The sequence below is a fragment of the Podarcis liolepis genome, assembly GCF_965112155.1.
Source record: "Podarcis liolepis genome assembly, chromosome: 14".
In the NCBI taxonomy this organism is placed as follows: domain Eukaryota; kingdom Metazoa; phylum Chordata; class Lepidosauria; order Squamata; family Lacertidae; genus Podarcis; species Podarcis liolepis.
The window spans coordinates 26,276,867-26,292,999 of record NC_139569.1 but is presented as its reverse complement, the minus strand read 5'-3'; the positions used below and the strand labels follow the sequence as shown (position 1 = coordinate 26,292,999).

The 16,133-nt window shown below is 51.2% G+C and overlaps 1 protein-coding gene across 3 annotated transcripts in view; it reads right to left on the bottom strand.

Moving 5' to 3' along the window:
* Positions 1-1,667: 1,667 nt before the first annotated feature.
* The window catches only part of MAP1A (microtubule associated protein 1A), a 37,718-nt gene continuing 23,252 nt past the window's right edge, over positions 1,668-16,133 (bottom strand). For all 3 annotated transcript variants that reach the window (XM_083474068.1, XM_083474070.1, XM_083474069.1), the window contains 3 exons: positions 7,616-15,944; positions 4,853-5,085; positions 1,668-4,329 (listed from right to left, as the gene is read on the bottom strand). In XM_083474068.1, coding sequence (XP_083330194.1) covers positions 4,174-4,329; positions 4,853-5,085; positions 7,616-15,944 — 8,718 coding nt within the window. In that variant the 3' untranslated portion in view covers positions 1,668-4,173. The remainder of the gene's footprint in view (positions 4,330-4,852; positions 5,086-7,615; positions 15,945-16,133) is intronic.

The window sequence follows — 16,133 nt, the reverse complement described above, 5'->3', positions numbered from 1 at the left end:
GCCACCATCGCAACATCTGGGTGGTTGGTGGAACATGTTTTTGAAGTGAAAATTACAAAGCATCATATAGAACAAGGGGAGCCAACACGCTCCCTTACAGATGTTTTTGGACGCCAATTCCTTTTGGCTCCATGTAGCCTGCCTGACCCATCTGGGACGTTGGGAGTTCTTCCAGTTGAACAACATGGGGGGCACTAAATTGACTACCCCAATATGGACGAACAAATCTGGCCTTGCTAGACTTTTGGAGTGTGTCAACACGTGGATCCTGCATACTTGTATTTTCAGTAAGACTTTAACAGACGTTTGCCAAAGGCTCCTGAGCAAATTTAGCAGCCTTGGGGTGAGAGGACAGCTCTTCTTTATAGGTCAGGAACTGGTTAAACAACACAAAGTGGAGAGTAGGAATAAACCTGCAATTCTCAGAGGGGAGGGATTCTCTCCTCCCCCAACTCCTACAAGGCAAGGGCCTGCAATGGTCTGGTGCTTTTTAACTTCTCCCTCTGGAGGTTGGAAGGAGCAGCCACCTGAGATGCCGTTTTGGTGTGGGGTTTTTTTTGTTTTTGGTGTGTGTGGGTGTGTAAAAAGCAAACTCTATTGTGCAGCACCCTAAATGGTCCTCTCCAGGTTTGGTGAATGGGCAAGAAAATGGCAAATGCTGCCCAATGTAAATGTAAATTGATATGCAAAGAACAGAACAAAAACTATGCATGCTGCCATTGTTATCAAGGAAATACATATGGAATACTGTGTGCAGTTCTGAACTACCCCACCGAGTTGAAACACCTTCATGCAAGGAAAGACAAATATTGGTGACTCTTTAGTTTGGAAGGGGAAGGCAATTAATGAAATGGACTGGACTAGATTCGGGATGACTGAGAAGAAGAAATTGCACATAATCGGTTGTGATGGGGATACAGAATTTCACAGGTTCAGAGGTGGGATTCAACAAGCACAGTTGCAGGAGGCAGCTCTTTCCCTCACCTTGAGGGTCTCCCAACTGTCTGGCCTGTGTTGGTGGCCCAGCTAGAAGGTTGCTCTGCTCTTGCACTCTTTGTTGGTGTTCCATACCTACAAGGGAAACCAGTTGTTTTCTTGGGTGCCATTCTCTTCTGGATTCTTTTGCTCTGGACTAGGTGACCCTTGGGTACCTTCCGACTCTTAAGATTCTGTGATTCTATGGCTCATGAGGAACGTTACACAGACAGAGGCCAAATCCTTGTTCCTGTGCTGCAAACATCAAACCTGAGCAGTTTTCTGGAAATGCTATTTTGAACCAAAGGTATGTGGATAACAAAGTAGGTTGTTCTGTTCATTCCCCACCAAGCAAAAAGGAGATAAACTTTTTGGCTTGCCCTCCCCTGACCCCTTTAGGTCTCTGCTGTGTGGGGTGAGGGAAGCAGCAGGAGCAAGGCCCAGGCAGGCAGGCAGGCAGGCAGCTGCTCTGGAATGCCCCCAGAGGGGCTTTGAGGGAACAGAGCAGCCCTTCTCCTTCCCTTGACCTATGGAGCTCAATGCCATTGGGCCGGAGAGACACTGGGTCATGGATGCTGGCGGAGGAGCAGAAGCCCAGCTCCAAAAGGCTGGAAGAGACTCGACGGTGGGTGGAGGACCAGGGCTGGGCACTTTGCCAGTGCATCAGTCAGTGGAAGCAGGACAGGAGCCCCTTCTGAGTCGCAGTTAATGTGGCTTTATTGGTTAGTGCAGGCCCCTCCATTTACAATCATTAGAATTACAGAGAGTTGCACACAGAAATGCGAGGGGAGGGGGAAGAGGAAACTCAGGACCTTGGATTGTACATAACATGGAGGAGAGGAGGATGGCAGGGGGAGCACTGGGCTCTATTTATACAACATTCAGTAGCAACGGGAGCTGGCCTAGAAGTCCTTCTCGCCGCTGCTGCCTTTGAGAAAGGTCCCCATGAGCATGACGCAGCAGAGGAGGAATTGCGTGCTGGGGCCCCCATGCAGGAACAAGCAGAAGCAGGAGCTCAATGTCTTTCTCGTCATTTCTTTCCTGGGCTCCCCAACGGTCCCTCTGGGTGGGTGGTGGTGGGATTGCTAATGGAGCTCAGTCTGGGTGCATTATAAACAGCAGTTTTTACAAGGTTTGCCGTAGAATGTGAAGAAGGGAGATGCTGAAGCCAGCTTCAAAACTACAAATTTTGGGGAAGGACTCAAGCTGGTTGGGTGGGGAAATTGGGGTTGTGGAGAGCAGATCATTGAGTAACCATGGGGCAGGGAGGGATGTGGGGGAAGATATTCCCCTGAAGTACTTTCTCCTCTGATGGAGCAGTGGGTCTAAATCCCACTGGCCCCTGCTTCAAGTTTTAAGATAGACACATTCATAGGTGGGTTAGCGCAGCAGCTTGTCTGTCCAGGCCCAGAGACCCACCACCTCTGCTGCTGGGCCTGAGCATACATGGCTTGTAGGCACTGGTCTCTGGCTGCGGCCTCATCACAAGCCATGAGGGCAAGTCCAAGACCCAAACCATAATGGATAAGCTCAACAGGAAAGCAACAGTTGGGCTTGCTGGGCCCCTTCCTGCAGGGCAGGGAGCTGGAGCATGGAACTGAGCCCCTGGAGGCTGCAGAACCAAATGCCAGGGGGAAGGCAGGGGGGCAGGGGCTTGTCTATCATCTGTCAAGCTTACTGCATTTAGAAATGTGATGTTTACCCTGTGCCCTGAAACCCAGAAGCCTTCACTGTGGTGATGGCAGCTCACAGTAAAAATATTTTAAACACACACACACACACACACACACACACACACACACACACACACTCTCACACACAAAATAGCATACACAGTTCCAATAAAAGGTCAGTTCCAATTACAACCCAAAGAAACCCAAAATAAATATATAGACAAGTGACCAGAAAAATAGTTCCTATGGGATTCTCCCCAGCTCCACTTTTTCTTTTCTTTTTTCTGTTTTTGCCAGTCTGATGGCAGGAACAATTTAGACCAGCTAAGAGGGCTGAGCACATTCTTTCCTAGACCAAGAGCCACACCCAAAGACTCGGTAAGGCTTTTTTCAGAGCTTGCCCAAAGCTTCACACCCATGATTTGTGACTTCCCAAGTGTGCTCTGCCCCCTCCCTCCCCATGGCTACAATGTGCTGGGCCACCAGCCCTGGCTTTGCCAGCAGCACAGAGGACGAAAACAGGGCCCCTCACTGTGGCTGCTGACAGCTTGAAGGGCCTCTAATGCTATCTGCAATAGCTGCGAGGAGAATGGCAGTGCATGCGGGGAGCTGGAGGAAGAGCCTGCAAACACCCCCTTCACTTGGTTTGGCCCTCAGTTCTAGCAAACGGGAGGAAAGGATGTCCTTGTATGTGCAGCAGTGCCAGCTCCATCCCCAGAGGGATCCAGTCCCCACCCACCTACCCCAATTTCCCCCCTTCTTGCTCACAGGGAAATACTGGGACTTTATAAACATGATCCTCCTCCAAAGGGCAGAGTCACTTGGCAGGGGCCAGCTTCACCTCTGGCACTGCTGAAGATGCAGTATTTGGCATTTTCTGACTGCAGAGCTGAAGGGCTTCTCTGCAATGTACTCCTTGGTGTGCCAGGCTGGATTCTTTTTCCAGCACAGCTTTGGCAGAGTGTTGGGGGGCAGGCAAGCCGGTTTCCACTTTTCTGTGTCATCATCTCCTCTTCCTCCTCCCAGCTCAGTTCTCACTTCACACCTGAGAGGCAGAGGAATGGTGTCTCTCTTTCTCTTCCTGCTCTCGTCCTCCTTTTTACTGGTCTCTTGTGCTGCTTCCATCTGAAGCTACCCCGTGGGCTAAGTCGGACAAAGTTCTGGAGGTCAGAAGAGCCCTCAGGCAAGGAAGCGGGGAGGGAGGGGGCAGCGCTTTCGCAAGCAGCATCAAAGCAGCTGAATTATTCTACAGCAATGACGGAGGCAGCAAAATAAATCTGGAAAAGTGAAGCAGCTCCCAAGAGGGTCCCTCCACTCCACACACATCCAGGCATGCTGGACACGTCCTGGGCATGGTGGCAAACAAGAGCCACGTGCAGGCAGCATGTGCCCAGCAAATCCAGACCACATTTGGGACAGGAAGGAGACTTGCGCTGTGAGTAGATGGATCTCCCAGTGCTGCATGGGGTGGGGGGTGGGGAAGGCGGATGGACGGATGAGACGCGCTGCTGCAGCCAGGGGGGCCTCAGAACTCGATCTTGCATGCAGGAAAGGACTCATCCTGCATCACCACTGTGCTGCTGCTGGCCAGGACCATGATGCTTAGCTCCTGCTGCTTCTCGTGGGTCTGTTGGTACCATTCCCGGGTCACTTCCGTGTCGTGTGTTGGGATGAGAGTCACCTGAGGAAGCACAAGAGACAGGCTGGGAAGGGGTTTCCCTGGTGCTCTGGCCAATCACAGCAGGGACAGGAAACAAGGCAGCTACCTCTGGCTAACAGAGCATCCCTTGCAGAGGCAGAAGGAGGTTTGCTACAGGGTTGGGTCAAAGGAGCAGGCTGGAGCTAATTTTTCCAGCAGCTAGAGCAGATCTGGTGGAGGTGAGTGGGCCTCCCTCTTTGGACTTGGCTCAGAATTATTCTAGGCCAAGGAGAGGTGGCTGGGTGGGCCAATGGAGACAATGCCTTCCTGGCCAGATGAGACCAAGCAGTAGCTGAGCACTGGCTTGCTTGGTGGGCATAGGGCCAGGACTGACTTAGGCAGTTCCCCTTCAAGTGAACAGTTCTTGTTGCACTGAGAAGTCATACTTTGCAGAGAAAACAAGCTCTCCATGAGCCATGCTCTGCTGTAGCCCTTAGGCATGCTTGCAAACTCTCGCCCTCTCCTCCCCCCACCGGCTCCACAGAGAAGCCAGCCCAGCCCATACCTGCAGGTTCTCCCCCCACTGGGCCTTCCCTTCCAGGAGGGCGTCCAACACTGCGCGACTGGGCTCCCCGCTGCCTGGGTCGTTGCCGCTCATGACGTAGTAGGAGGCCCGGACCCTCTTGAAGAATTCCTGGTCCGTGTTCTTCCCACTGCAGTGATTGGGGATGTAAGCCAGATCCACATAGATGGGGGGCCCAGGGGGCACAGAGGAGCTGCTTTTGGGGTTGCTGGAGACTTAGGGGAAGAGAAGAGGGAGGGGACATTAAACCAGCTGGTGGCAACTGAGCAGGGTAGTTGCCAGCCCATCAGCTCCTGGTGAAAATGCCCCAACTAGGGATCTTTCACATAACATCATTCTTATTTTTTAAAATAGTAAATTTTATTAATATTTTCCACACAACAAGAAACAGAAAATGAAAAATAACAATACACAAAACACAAAAACAAACCCAAAACATACAAATTAATAGTATAAACACTAAAAAGGAAAACAAACGTTGACTTCCACCAATCCCACAGCACCTCCTTTACCTCTCATTGTATCTTCCTGTTTTCCTTATCATCTCTATCCCAGCATCTAAATATATATCCCTCTTTCTTATCCTTTCACTTCACAAGGTTATTCCAGACTCAGCCAGGTTTCTGTCCTCGAACCTTGTCTTTTAAGGTATTTGTTTAGGCACTCCCATTCCTTTTTCACAACATTTTTTAGTTTGTGTCTTATTATATCTGTCATTTATCTGCCAGCGATCCCTCTTGCTGTTCTGGCTTCTGGGATTCAGAATATTTTTTTCCTTGTTTTCATCCTCCAAAAACTAGGTGCGTCTTATAGAGCAAAAAATGCGGTGCCTTTGTTTTGTCCATTTTCTATTATTTTCCACTTCTTTATTAAATTAGTTAATTGGGATTGTAGAATTTTAATATTTTGGATTATACTCTCTTGTTTTGGATTTTTCAACAATTCTTTTTCATTCTCCCTTATCTGTTTGTTTATTTCCACAATATCATTTTCTTTACCCTTCCTTATTCTCACCATTTGTTGTATTCCAGTTCCTCTCATATAGGCTTTACTGGTATCCCAAATGATTTTCCTATCTGTCCCTTGTTTCTTGTTAATTTCGAAAAATTCCTTCAACAATTCCCTCATTTTATTCACCTTTTGCTCATCTCTCCATATCTTGTCATTCATCCTCTACCTCCCTCATATGTTTTTTGAATTTTATATGTATAGTAACTGGATTATGATCTGTGAGAGATTTGTTCAAAATCTCTGCTTTTACCAGACTCAAGGTCAATTTTTTTGAGGCCCAAAATTTCATCTATTCTCCCTCCCGATTTTTTATCTTTGGAAAAATAGGTAATATCCTTTTCAGTGGGATGCTTCAGTCTCCAAGTATCAAATAAATTAAGATTATCTGTCAGCTGAAAAAACAATAATGGTGGTCTGCCTGAGTTTGATTCCCCCCCCCCCCCGGGTTCTATCCATTTTGATAGATATAACTCCATTAAAATCTCAAAATTATCTTTCCATTCTCAAGTTCCTAAAGCTTCTCTTCCAATTTCCTCTAAAATTCAGATTTATTATTATTTGGGGCATACACTCCTACCACAATTATCTTTTCTTGATTTATTTGTATTTCTCCTGATGAAAATGCGCCAACTAGGGATCTCTCACATAACATCATTCTTAACATTTCTTCACATCCCACAACTGGCCCACTTCAGCTCCTCTCTTTAGAATGGAAAAGTCAAGGAGCCAGGAGAAGCTAAGAGAAAAGCAAACTGGAATACACTGGGAGAAGCTGATCACGCAATAGTGGCCAAATTGTTGCCCCCCAGATGCCACTGGACAGCTCTCAGTGCCCTTTACCTTTGCCAGTGTGACTGGGGCCCAACAACAGCCTGAGGGCATGACTTTGGTCCTCCCTATGCAATCACAGCCCACTTTGCCCAGTTCTGCAAAGAGGTGTTCTACTGGGAGCCCAAGGACCACCTTCCACTTCCAGCATAGCACCTCCTGCTGGTGGAGGAAAGGATCAGCTTCCGACTTTGGAGCAAGTGAAGGGGGCTCCCTCCCCCCTCCAAGCCTGGCCCTGCCTTCTAGGGTTCTCTAGGGTTCTCTGAGATTCCATCCTTTATCCAATGCGTTTATAGACAGGCAGACTATTATAGGGCCCAAGACAGAGCTCCACAGTCTGAATTACTGCCTAAGAAGAATCCTGTAGCTGCAGTAGGGTCAGGCCAGAGGAAGTTCATCACAGTCCAGCACTCTGCTCTCCCCTTGGCCAACCAAAAGCCCCAAAGGGAAGAAGCCTCCAAGCAGAACGTGAGCACAACAGCAGGACTCTCCCTGCTTGCAGTCTGCAGCAACTGGGTCTCAAGAACCTATCACCTCTGACAGTGGAGGGCTCACCTGGCTGGTGATCCCTTTGCATCTCCGCCTGAGATCCCTCCAGAGAGATTCCCCCTCATAATAATGTATTTGGTAATAGCCACACCAGAGTGCAGCGTTTCAGAACTGGAGACAGTGTATTTTCCATCAGGAAAAGGTAGGCCTGATTTGTCATTCATGCCCAAGATTAAATCCACAGGAAGTGCTTCTGGCAATCTTTGACCCTAAACCAGGGAGCAGAAGCAGCACATCCTGGTTCTGGGAAAGTCTCCCCGACTTTGGGCAGAAGACAAATGGCTTGACAACCAGAGCTGACAGCACAGACGCCCCCACAATTCCCACCAAGAGGGCCAGGCCTCTGCTCAGTCTTACCTGGGCTGGTTTTGACGCCATTGACAAGGTTCTTGCCAGGGTTGGGGGGACCTGTCTCTTCTCCATGGGCCTTCAGGGGCTTCTCTCTCTTGGCCAGTGCTGGCTTTGGAGGCCGGTCTGGTGGCTGTTGTTTCAAGGGGGTCGGGGACCATTTCTCAGGCTTCCGGGCAGGGGAAGAGGACTTGGGCTTGCCCAGCGGCTTCCTCACCCCTTTGTTTTTCTCCTTCAGATCCTTCTTGGATATTTTGTCAGGCCTGCTCATGTTCTGATCGTTGAGCAGCACCTCAGGGTCCATCATGCAGACATCTGGGTGTGGAGGGTGAGGATGGGGGTCCACCAGGGTGATGGGTGGGGGATCATGACCAGCTCTTGTGCTGCTGCTGCTGCTGTGATGGGAGCTGCCCACAGCTTTGTCGACTGGGAGGAAATCGGCGTCTTCGTCGGAGTCCATGGCCGCGTCAGCTGTGATGGAGGGGCACTCCTCTGTTTCTGGAGGGACATCCGAGTCAGACTGGGAGGTGCCAGAGTCACTTGCGGAGGTGGGGGGAGTTTCTTCTGTTGTGGCAGGGGGTTGCCTATGGCCACCAGGGATGGAGTGTGGCCTTCCTTTCACAGAAGGGTGACCTTCAGCCTGGGAACATTCACTCTCCTCTGATGAATCTTGAGGACTGGGATTGATGAACGATGGGGACAGCTCTCCCTTCCTTTGCTTATACTCACACGAGAACCTCTGCCCATACTCTGAGGTAGCTCCCAGAGAGGGCTCCAACTCATGGGAGGCGTCACCATGATCCTCTGCTTGGCTGCCATGCTGGGCATCTGGAAAGAAGGGCGGGAAAGCTGGCTCACAGCTCAACAAGGAAGAGGGACGGCTTTGTCTCTCACAGTCCTCCTTCTCGTCATCCTCCTTCTCCTCCTCGTCTTCCTCCTCGTCGTCGTCCTCACTCCTTGTTGCCCCTGTGAGATGTGGCCCACCATGGAAAGCAAGGGGGCTGAGGCTCACCTCTGTGGGCCCGTTGGCAGTGGCAGCTGCCTCCTGCTGGCAATGGGGGGAAACAGCCAGGATGTCAGGGAGGGGAGTGGCTGCTGGCCACTCTCCAGGGCTTGGGGACTGCTGTGTGCAGCTAACTGTGCAGCTGGACTCAGACTGCTGAGTGGGCAGAGAGGGCAGGCGCAAGCTGGCAGAGGCATCTCCTCCCATTTCACCTGAAAACATCTTTGCAGAACCTGCTGGAAGCTGTGGGGACGTGGGTTGCTGTGCTCCCTGGGCATCTGGCCCAGCAGCTGTTCCTCGATAGGGGGGGAACATTGGGCTCTCACTGACTGCTGGATGTGTTGAGATGGAGCCCCTCAAGAAGGTTTCCTCAGGAGAGCTAGATGACTCCCTGTGCAGCTGCTGCTCTTGGGGTGCCCCAGAGAGAAGCTTCCCTCCTCCTGCTGGGAACGATGAGTCCTCACTAGAAACCTTTTTGGATACCTCCAAGTATTCATCTCTCTTGCCCTTTTCTAAGGGGTCAGAATCAGGGATGCCAAAAGCGAGGGATTTGTCCCGTAAGTGGGACGAGAAATGTGCTTCATGTCGGAACAGGATGGATGGCTGGTGCATGCCCAGGGAAGAGAGTTCAAAGCCCGAGGAAGAGCAATCCAGCCCTTTCGTCAGCAGCGCTGGGCCCTTTGGAGGGTCCTTCTCTTTAGCAGCAGAACCAAAGCAGAAGCCTTTGGAGTCAGTGTCACCAAAGCCTTTCCCTATAGAGACCTCTTCCTCTTCCTCTTCTTCTTCTTCCTCCTCCTCCTCCTCCTCCTTTTTGGTGCATGGCTTGCTTGAGGCCCACTCCTGCCTTTCTGGACCTGCAAGGCTGCCATAGGCAGCAACATCCTCAGCCTTCAAGGCTCTTCTCTCTGTCTGACTCTCCTCTCCCAACAACGCACCATAGGATGCTCCTTGCCATGTCGCTGACAGACAGTCCTCCTTCTCCAATCCCGAAATGTCTGCATAGGGTTCCTCTTCCCTCTCGCTGGCTGGTTTCAGAGCTGAAGGGGGCTCCCCTGGGTGCTTGGATTCCTTTTCAGACTTCTCCTTGGCCCCCTTCTCCAGCTCTGAGTCGCTGGCACTCTCTTCTCCCCTTCTGGCTTGCTCATAGTACATATCCTTGGGCAGGGAGTGCTTGGGAGAAGGAGACCTTTGCTCCTGGCTGATGTTTGCATCTGGAGGGTGGGCACCTTCAATGTAAAGAGCTGTCTCCTCCTGCTTCAGCACGCCTGCCACATCAGTGTGGGAGGTAAAGCCCTTGTCCCCCAGAGAGGCTGCAGGCAGGGAGCTCACCGGACTTCCTGGCAGAAAAGGTGAAGAGTCTGCAAGGCTCTCATCAGGCTGTGGGTTGTCCTGGGCTGCCAAGCTCTGCGGTACACTGGGCTTCTCTGCTATTTGAAGAGGATGGCCCTGGGCATGGACCTCTGCATACTCAAAGGAGGGCTCTGCTTTGTCCTTTGGGGAAACTGGAGACGAGAGCTCTTTCTCAGTAGGAGTGTAGAGGCAAGACTCTTCTTCCTTGGAGGAGATGGGGTAAAGGGATGTCCCTATCTTGAGACCCACATCTTTTCCAAAGTGGCCAATGCTAGACATGACAACATTCTCATAGATATCTGCATAATGGAAAGTCTTCTCATGAGGGTAAGGAGTTGCTTCTCTCTCTTCCCCTTTCCCAAGAGTGTCAACTTTGGGTTCACAGAGCCCAGACTGACTGGGAGAGTCTGTGGTGCTGAGCCAGGAGTGACGCTCTGCTTGGTCAATGGAGACTGTGTCCTGCAAAGGGGTTGTGAGCTCTCCACTTCCTCCAAAGTGGGTGGACTCATTCTTCCCTGGCTCCACAACTGCAGGTGCCCTGTCTTCCTGGGATCCTACTGGACTCAGCAGAGCTGCCTTCACAACCTGCTCCTTTTGGCTTTCCTCTGAGCAAGTGTGAGATTCCACCTCAGCCTCCTGCTCTCTGTCCTGCATCTCTTTGGGATCCCACTTGCTTTTGTAGACATCATCCCCCTCTGATCTCCTCCTCTCTGTGGTTCCTGATTGGAGTGTGGGCACACTTTGGTCTACTGCAGGGGACTTTCGCTGCTCTGGTGCAGATGCTTCTCTCTCCTCTTCCAAAGCAGGAGGCTCCACCACAGAGCTGGACCATGGCTCTGTGGCCACTTCCTCCTCAGCTTGCCCAAGCGGGGACTCCTCCCTCCACCCTGTTGTAGGTGGAATCTTGACCTGGTGTGGAGGGGACAGTATGGCCCATTCCAGGCCGGATGTTGACACACTTTCTAACCCAGAAGATGGGGGGCTTTTGGAGCCAGGCATCTTGGATTCCTTTGTGTCCATGGCACTGTGTTCAGCAGCTGCTTGTGAAAATGCCTGTGTTTGGTCAGATGTTGTTTCTGGCATCTGCTGGGCCACAACCTTGTCACTCACATGGGGAAAGCGATTCTCAGGAGGTGTCTCTTGCTTCAAAGTTGCAACGTTTTCATGGAAGTGCCTGTATCCTGAGTCCCAAATGTCTTTCATGGCCACTCCAGAAATGTCATCTTCAGACTCTGCCGCAGAGGGAGAAATCACTCCCTCTTCAGTCATGGGAGGAGGAGGAGCCTTTGTTTCATGTTTTTCTACTTCCTCGTCCAAGAAGGTACATTCCCCTCTTTCTTTCCCATACTTTGGCTTTTGCTCTTTGCGTGGCACTTCCTTCATCTCCTCTGTAAACCACACTTTCTTCTCAGAGTTTGTGTCTTTCAGATAAATATCTTCCATTTCAGGAGATTCCTCTTCTTCTTCTTCCTCCTCCTCTTCAGTATCCTGCTCCTCTTCCAGCAACCGACAAGGCTCCATCTCCTCAGAGGAGACTTGTGAGGGCTCCTTCTCTAGAACTGGGCTTGGTTCTGTGAAGCTTGAAGACTTTGAACCTGGGCTTTCTTTGGGGGAAGGTCTTGGAGATGGTTCTTTGATGGGCTCTTTTTCAACTAAGGATACGGCTCTGGCATCTTCCATAATAGTGTCTGCAGAAGACATCGTGAGGGTGGCATGACTGTCTTGGAATGGATCCTTCCCATGGAATGAAAGGGAACTAAGTGAATTGTCTTTGGCCAAAGCTTCAGATGTTTTGCTTCCAAAAGGGCTCTGATCTGTGTAAGCCTGGTAGCTCCTTTCAGGAGAGAATTGTTCTGTGAACACGTCTGATGAGGACTTCTGAGCAGGGACCTCTTTTGTAGACAGAGACTGAGCATCAGGTTGAGAACTCTCTCCTGTGAACATGTGCAAAGAGGTTTCTTCACTAAGGCTCACAGAAATGTCGCTGCCTTCTGGGGAAGTGTATTTGATAGCAACTGCGGGGGGTCCCTCTTGGCCTAAGCTGCGCTCTGTGAAATGTAGGGCATTCCCATCTTCTGGCAATTTTTCCATGGCAAAATCATCTGAATATTTTGCTTTCCCAGGAGTGTCTTCAATAAATGGGAACACCTTTGCTTCCTCTGGTGAAAGCGGTTTTGTGGGCGCTTGTGAAGAACTCTCACCAAAAGCTCTATCGGAAAGTTCCTCCCACCCTTCTGGAGGAGGAATATCAGCCGCAGAGAAGAGCACCTCATGGGCAGGGCACTTCATGCTTTCCTGGGAGGCTTCCTCGGTAGTGTCTGCTCCCTTCAATGGAGAGCCCTCTTTGGGCTCTAGAAGTGTGTCTTTGGTGAGAGGATAAAGGTCAGAAATGTCCAGGGTCTCTTGCTTGTGGTAGAAACTGATGGCCAGCTCCTCTTTCTCAGGAAGCAATCTCCGATCCTCACTCTGGACAGGTGCAGATTCTGATGCAGCCACACTTTCTGGGACAGGCTTGTCCTGAAGGAGAGTTGATGCCTCTTCCCCCCCAGAAAAGAGCCCCTCAGTAGCAGCGACCTCTCCTTCAAAAGCCCTGGAGATCTCAGTAGCTTTGCTGGGACTTCTTTCTTCATCCCATTTCACAGGGGCCTCAGAAGACTTGTCAAACAGCTCAGCCTCCACAGTGTCTGATTTCTCCTCTACAGGGGACTGGTGGAAAGGTGTGTGCCCAGCGCTGGTGGGGCCCGACTGGGTGGGAGATGCCATCTTGACTGTGCTGTCATCAGGGCTCATGCACCGCTCTTCAGCCTCACCAGAGCCTGCAACTACCTGCAGCAACTGGGCTTCTCCGTCGAGTATCAGCATGGCCTCTTGGGATCCTTCCACTGGCACTCCTGTTAAATCATCTCCCAGGGGCCCTTGCTGAGAAAACAAAGGTGCATCATAATGACCCTGCGCTCTCCAAGGCTTCTCAATATTTGGTGTCTCATCTTCTTCTTCCTCCTCCTCTTCCTCCTCCTCCTGTTCTGGTTCCTGTTGCTGCTGCAGGCCCTTTTTGCAGGCCTCAAGCCTTCTCTCACCTTCTGCTTGTATACGGAAGTCTTCTGGAGGTGGAGACTTGAAGCCTTTGTCCTCCTCTAGGGAAGATGTGGGAGAAATGGTGCCAGCGGAGGGAACATAGTCCAGACCTTGGGTAGCCTCTGTTCTAGAGGAAGGGATGCTGTTCACTGTATCCAGCAGCAAGGAGCTTTTGCCAGTATCCTCTGTCTGCGGTGCTGTTATCGAGGCAACAGACTGGTCCTCTGCAACAGAGGTGGCGAAAGAGGAGAGCTTGTCACACTCTGTGATGGATGTTGCTGAAGAAACATGCTCCTCTTCCGCCAAGGGGGCAGCCACAATGTTGGTGGGGTAGGCAAGGACTGCAGGGTCTTGGCCAGCAGCTGCCATGGCCTGGATCCCGTGGATAGCTTCAAAGGAGCCGGTCTGGTCTGGCACTGCAATGTCAGAGGAGCTAATATCTGTCTTGAGCTGGGGCAGCCTCTCCTCCTGCTCATCATGGATCTCTTCATCGGAGATGGTCTGCTCTGTCTCTGAGTAGCCAGGGATGGTCTCATCCTGGATGTAGGAGATGTGTTCTCCAAGTGGGGCTGGAGCACCGCCCAGGCAAGATTCCTCCTCCTCCCCCTTGCCCATTCTTTGCTTCCCAGGCAGTCTGCTTTCCTCCTTGGCCTCTTTTTCCTTCCCTCTGGAGGGAAAGAGGGGACCTTCTGGCTGCTGGAAGAGAGAAAGCTCACTCTTCTCTGCCTCTTCCCTTTTGGCCTCTGCAAGGGGCTGTTCGGTCCCTTCCAGCTCTGCCTGTTCCAATCCCTTATCTCTCCTGTCCATGTGCCTCTCTGCCTGTGTCTCCATCCACTTCATTTCCAAAGGAGAATATTTGTCTTCCGAGTAGTCACCGGAAGCCTGCATTATATCTCTCTCTCCTGCTTCTTTTCCGGAGACTTCTGCTGTTCTCTCAAGGGGCTCCCCCAAGGCGGCTGCTCTCTCATCAGGTCTTTTGGGCATTTCCCCTCCTCCCTCCTTGCCCGTTTCCTCCTCTGTTGCACCTTGGGACCAGGAGTCTGGGCCACTGACCCCTTCTGGGATCAGGTCTGTCTCCTGAGCAGCCACATCACCAAGCCCCTGCTTTCCTGCCTCTCCTTCTGCAGGACCAGGTACCTCTGGAAGCCTGGCCTGCTTTTCAGCCTTCAGCTCCTCAAAGTCCTTGGTGAGGTCTTCTGGGGAAGACAAGACCAGCCTGTGCTCAGCCACGCCTGCTGGTTCTGGGGGCTGGCTTGGTGGCTTCCTGGGCACAGGCAATGCCTTCTTTGGCTCTCCATGGGCAGCGTCCTTCTCAGCTTTACTGCGAGCTTTCTCCGCTTTGGTACGGCCAGGAGCTTTTGCCTTGTACAAAGTCTTCCTCACTTCAGGGGTGAATGACTTCAAGTCTGGCTTTGAAATCTTTTTCAGCTCTGGCTTGGCTTCCTTCTTTTTCTCTTCTTTCTTTGACTCCTTCCTTTCCTCTTTCTTCCCATCGTCTTTCTTAATCTCCTTCCTCTCTTTCTTGATCTCTTTCTTCTCCTTGTCCCTTTTCTCCTCCAGCTTAGACACTTTCTCCTTGAGGTGCTTCTTGCCCATTTTGTCTTTGTTGTGTTTCCTTTTCTCTGCTTTGAGGGCATCGCTGGAGTCCATTCTTACTTTCTCTGCCTTGGGGGGCTTTTCCAGTGGCTCCTTGGCCTTCTTCTCTGTTTTGATCTCTTTGAGGACCTCGGACTTCACCTCCTTTGCTCCCTCCTCACCACCTGCCTTGGCAGCTGCCGGCTTAGAAGACTTGAGGCTCTCCTTGCTGTCTGTCCTCTGCTTGATCTTGGTCTGCTTGAGTGCCAGGGTGGGAAGGCCAGAGGCAATTTCCTTCTGCGTAGCAACAGGATACTTCAGGAAATCCAAGTGCCTGAGTTTCTCAAGCCCTTCCAAAATCTTGTTTTGTGGTGCATTCCCAGGGAACAAAACTCGCACTATTTTTTCCGTAGGACTTGCTGGGAGCCACACAACCAAGGCGGTGATGGAGGTCAGGTAAGGTACAGAGATCTCCCCTTCCTTCCCATTGGGCAGAATGATGCCCGTCTTGGCCTTGCTGTTCCCAGCCCACTTCTGCATGAGGAACTGCATCTCCTTGCTCTCCTTGACTGGGTTCAAGACATACATGTCCAATTTCCCAACACCCATTTTGTGGAACAAGGTGATGGGCTCAATTGTGTTGCTGACCACCCTGTAAAGGGGCTCTGGCTTCACGCCCAACCTGTTGAGGTACTGCAGGGTCAGGCTAGCCTCCTCAATGCTTCTCTTGGCCTTCATGGAAGACTCGGGCATTTTGAGCTTCTCAGGGACGTTGAAGAATACCACCCCAAGCTCAGGGGAGATAAGATTCTTCATCCAGTCACTGTAGTTAGTGGAGCCCTGAGACTGCTCCTCGTCCTGCTCAGCGATCTTCCTCTGCAAGAGACCATTGATGCCAGGGAGGTTATCGGCCCCAATGTGGGTCAGGAGAACAGAGTCAATTCTGTCCAGGTGCCGCACCAGCTTCCAGAAACAGGACTTCCTCTCTGAACCGCCATCCACCAGGATGTTGAACCCATTGACGGCAAAGAGCGCTGAATCCCCCCTCCCTCCAGGGAAGATGTAGCAGCAGGGCTTGGACAGCTTGAGGAAGCCTCCTGAGGTTGGGGGTTCCAAGAGGTCAAAGGGAGATGGGACATCCACTGTCTCAGAGACATACTCGGCAAACTCAGAGACCCCATCCATCTCTGGCAGAATTGGGTCAGGGTTCAGTCTCAGACTGAGAAGGTCTTGGAATCGGGGGTGTCCTAGGTTGCTCCAATCTCCCTCTCCTAAGCACGACACAGTCAGGGAGGCCTTGGAAGCTGGATCTGTGTTGCTGAGAAGCTGGGCAACCTACAAGAGTCAGAAGCAGGCAATAGTCAGAAGCACCCCAAAAGGTCCTTGACAAAAAACCCCAAAATGTCTTTTTTAGTCAAATCCATGCAAGCTCAACTTTTAACTAGAAGTGGAAACCTACCAGTCAACCTATGTAACAAACTATTGTTCTTGGGTGGCCAGAGGTGTCCACCAGATGTATCAATA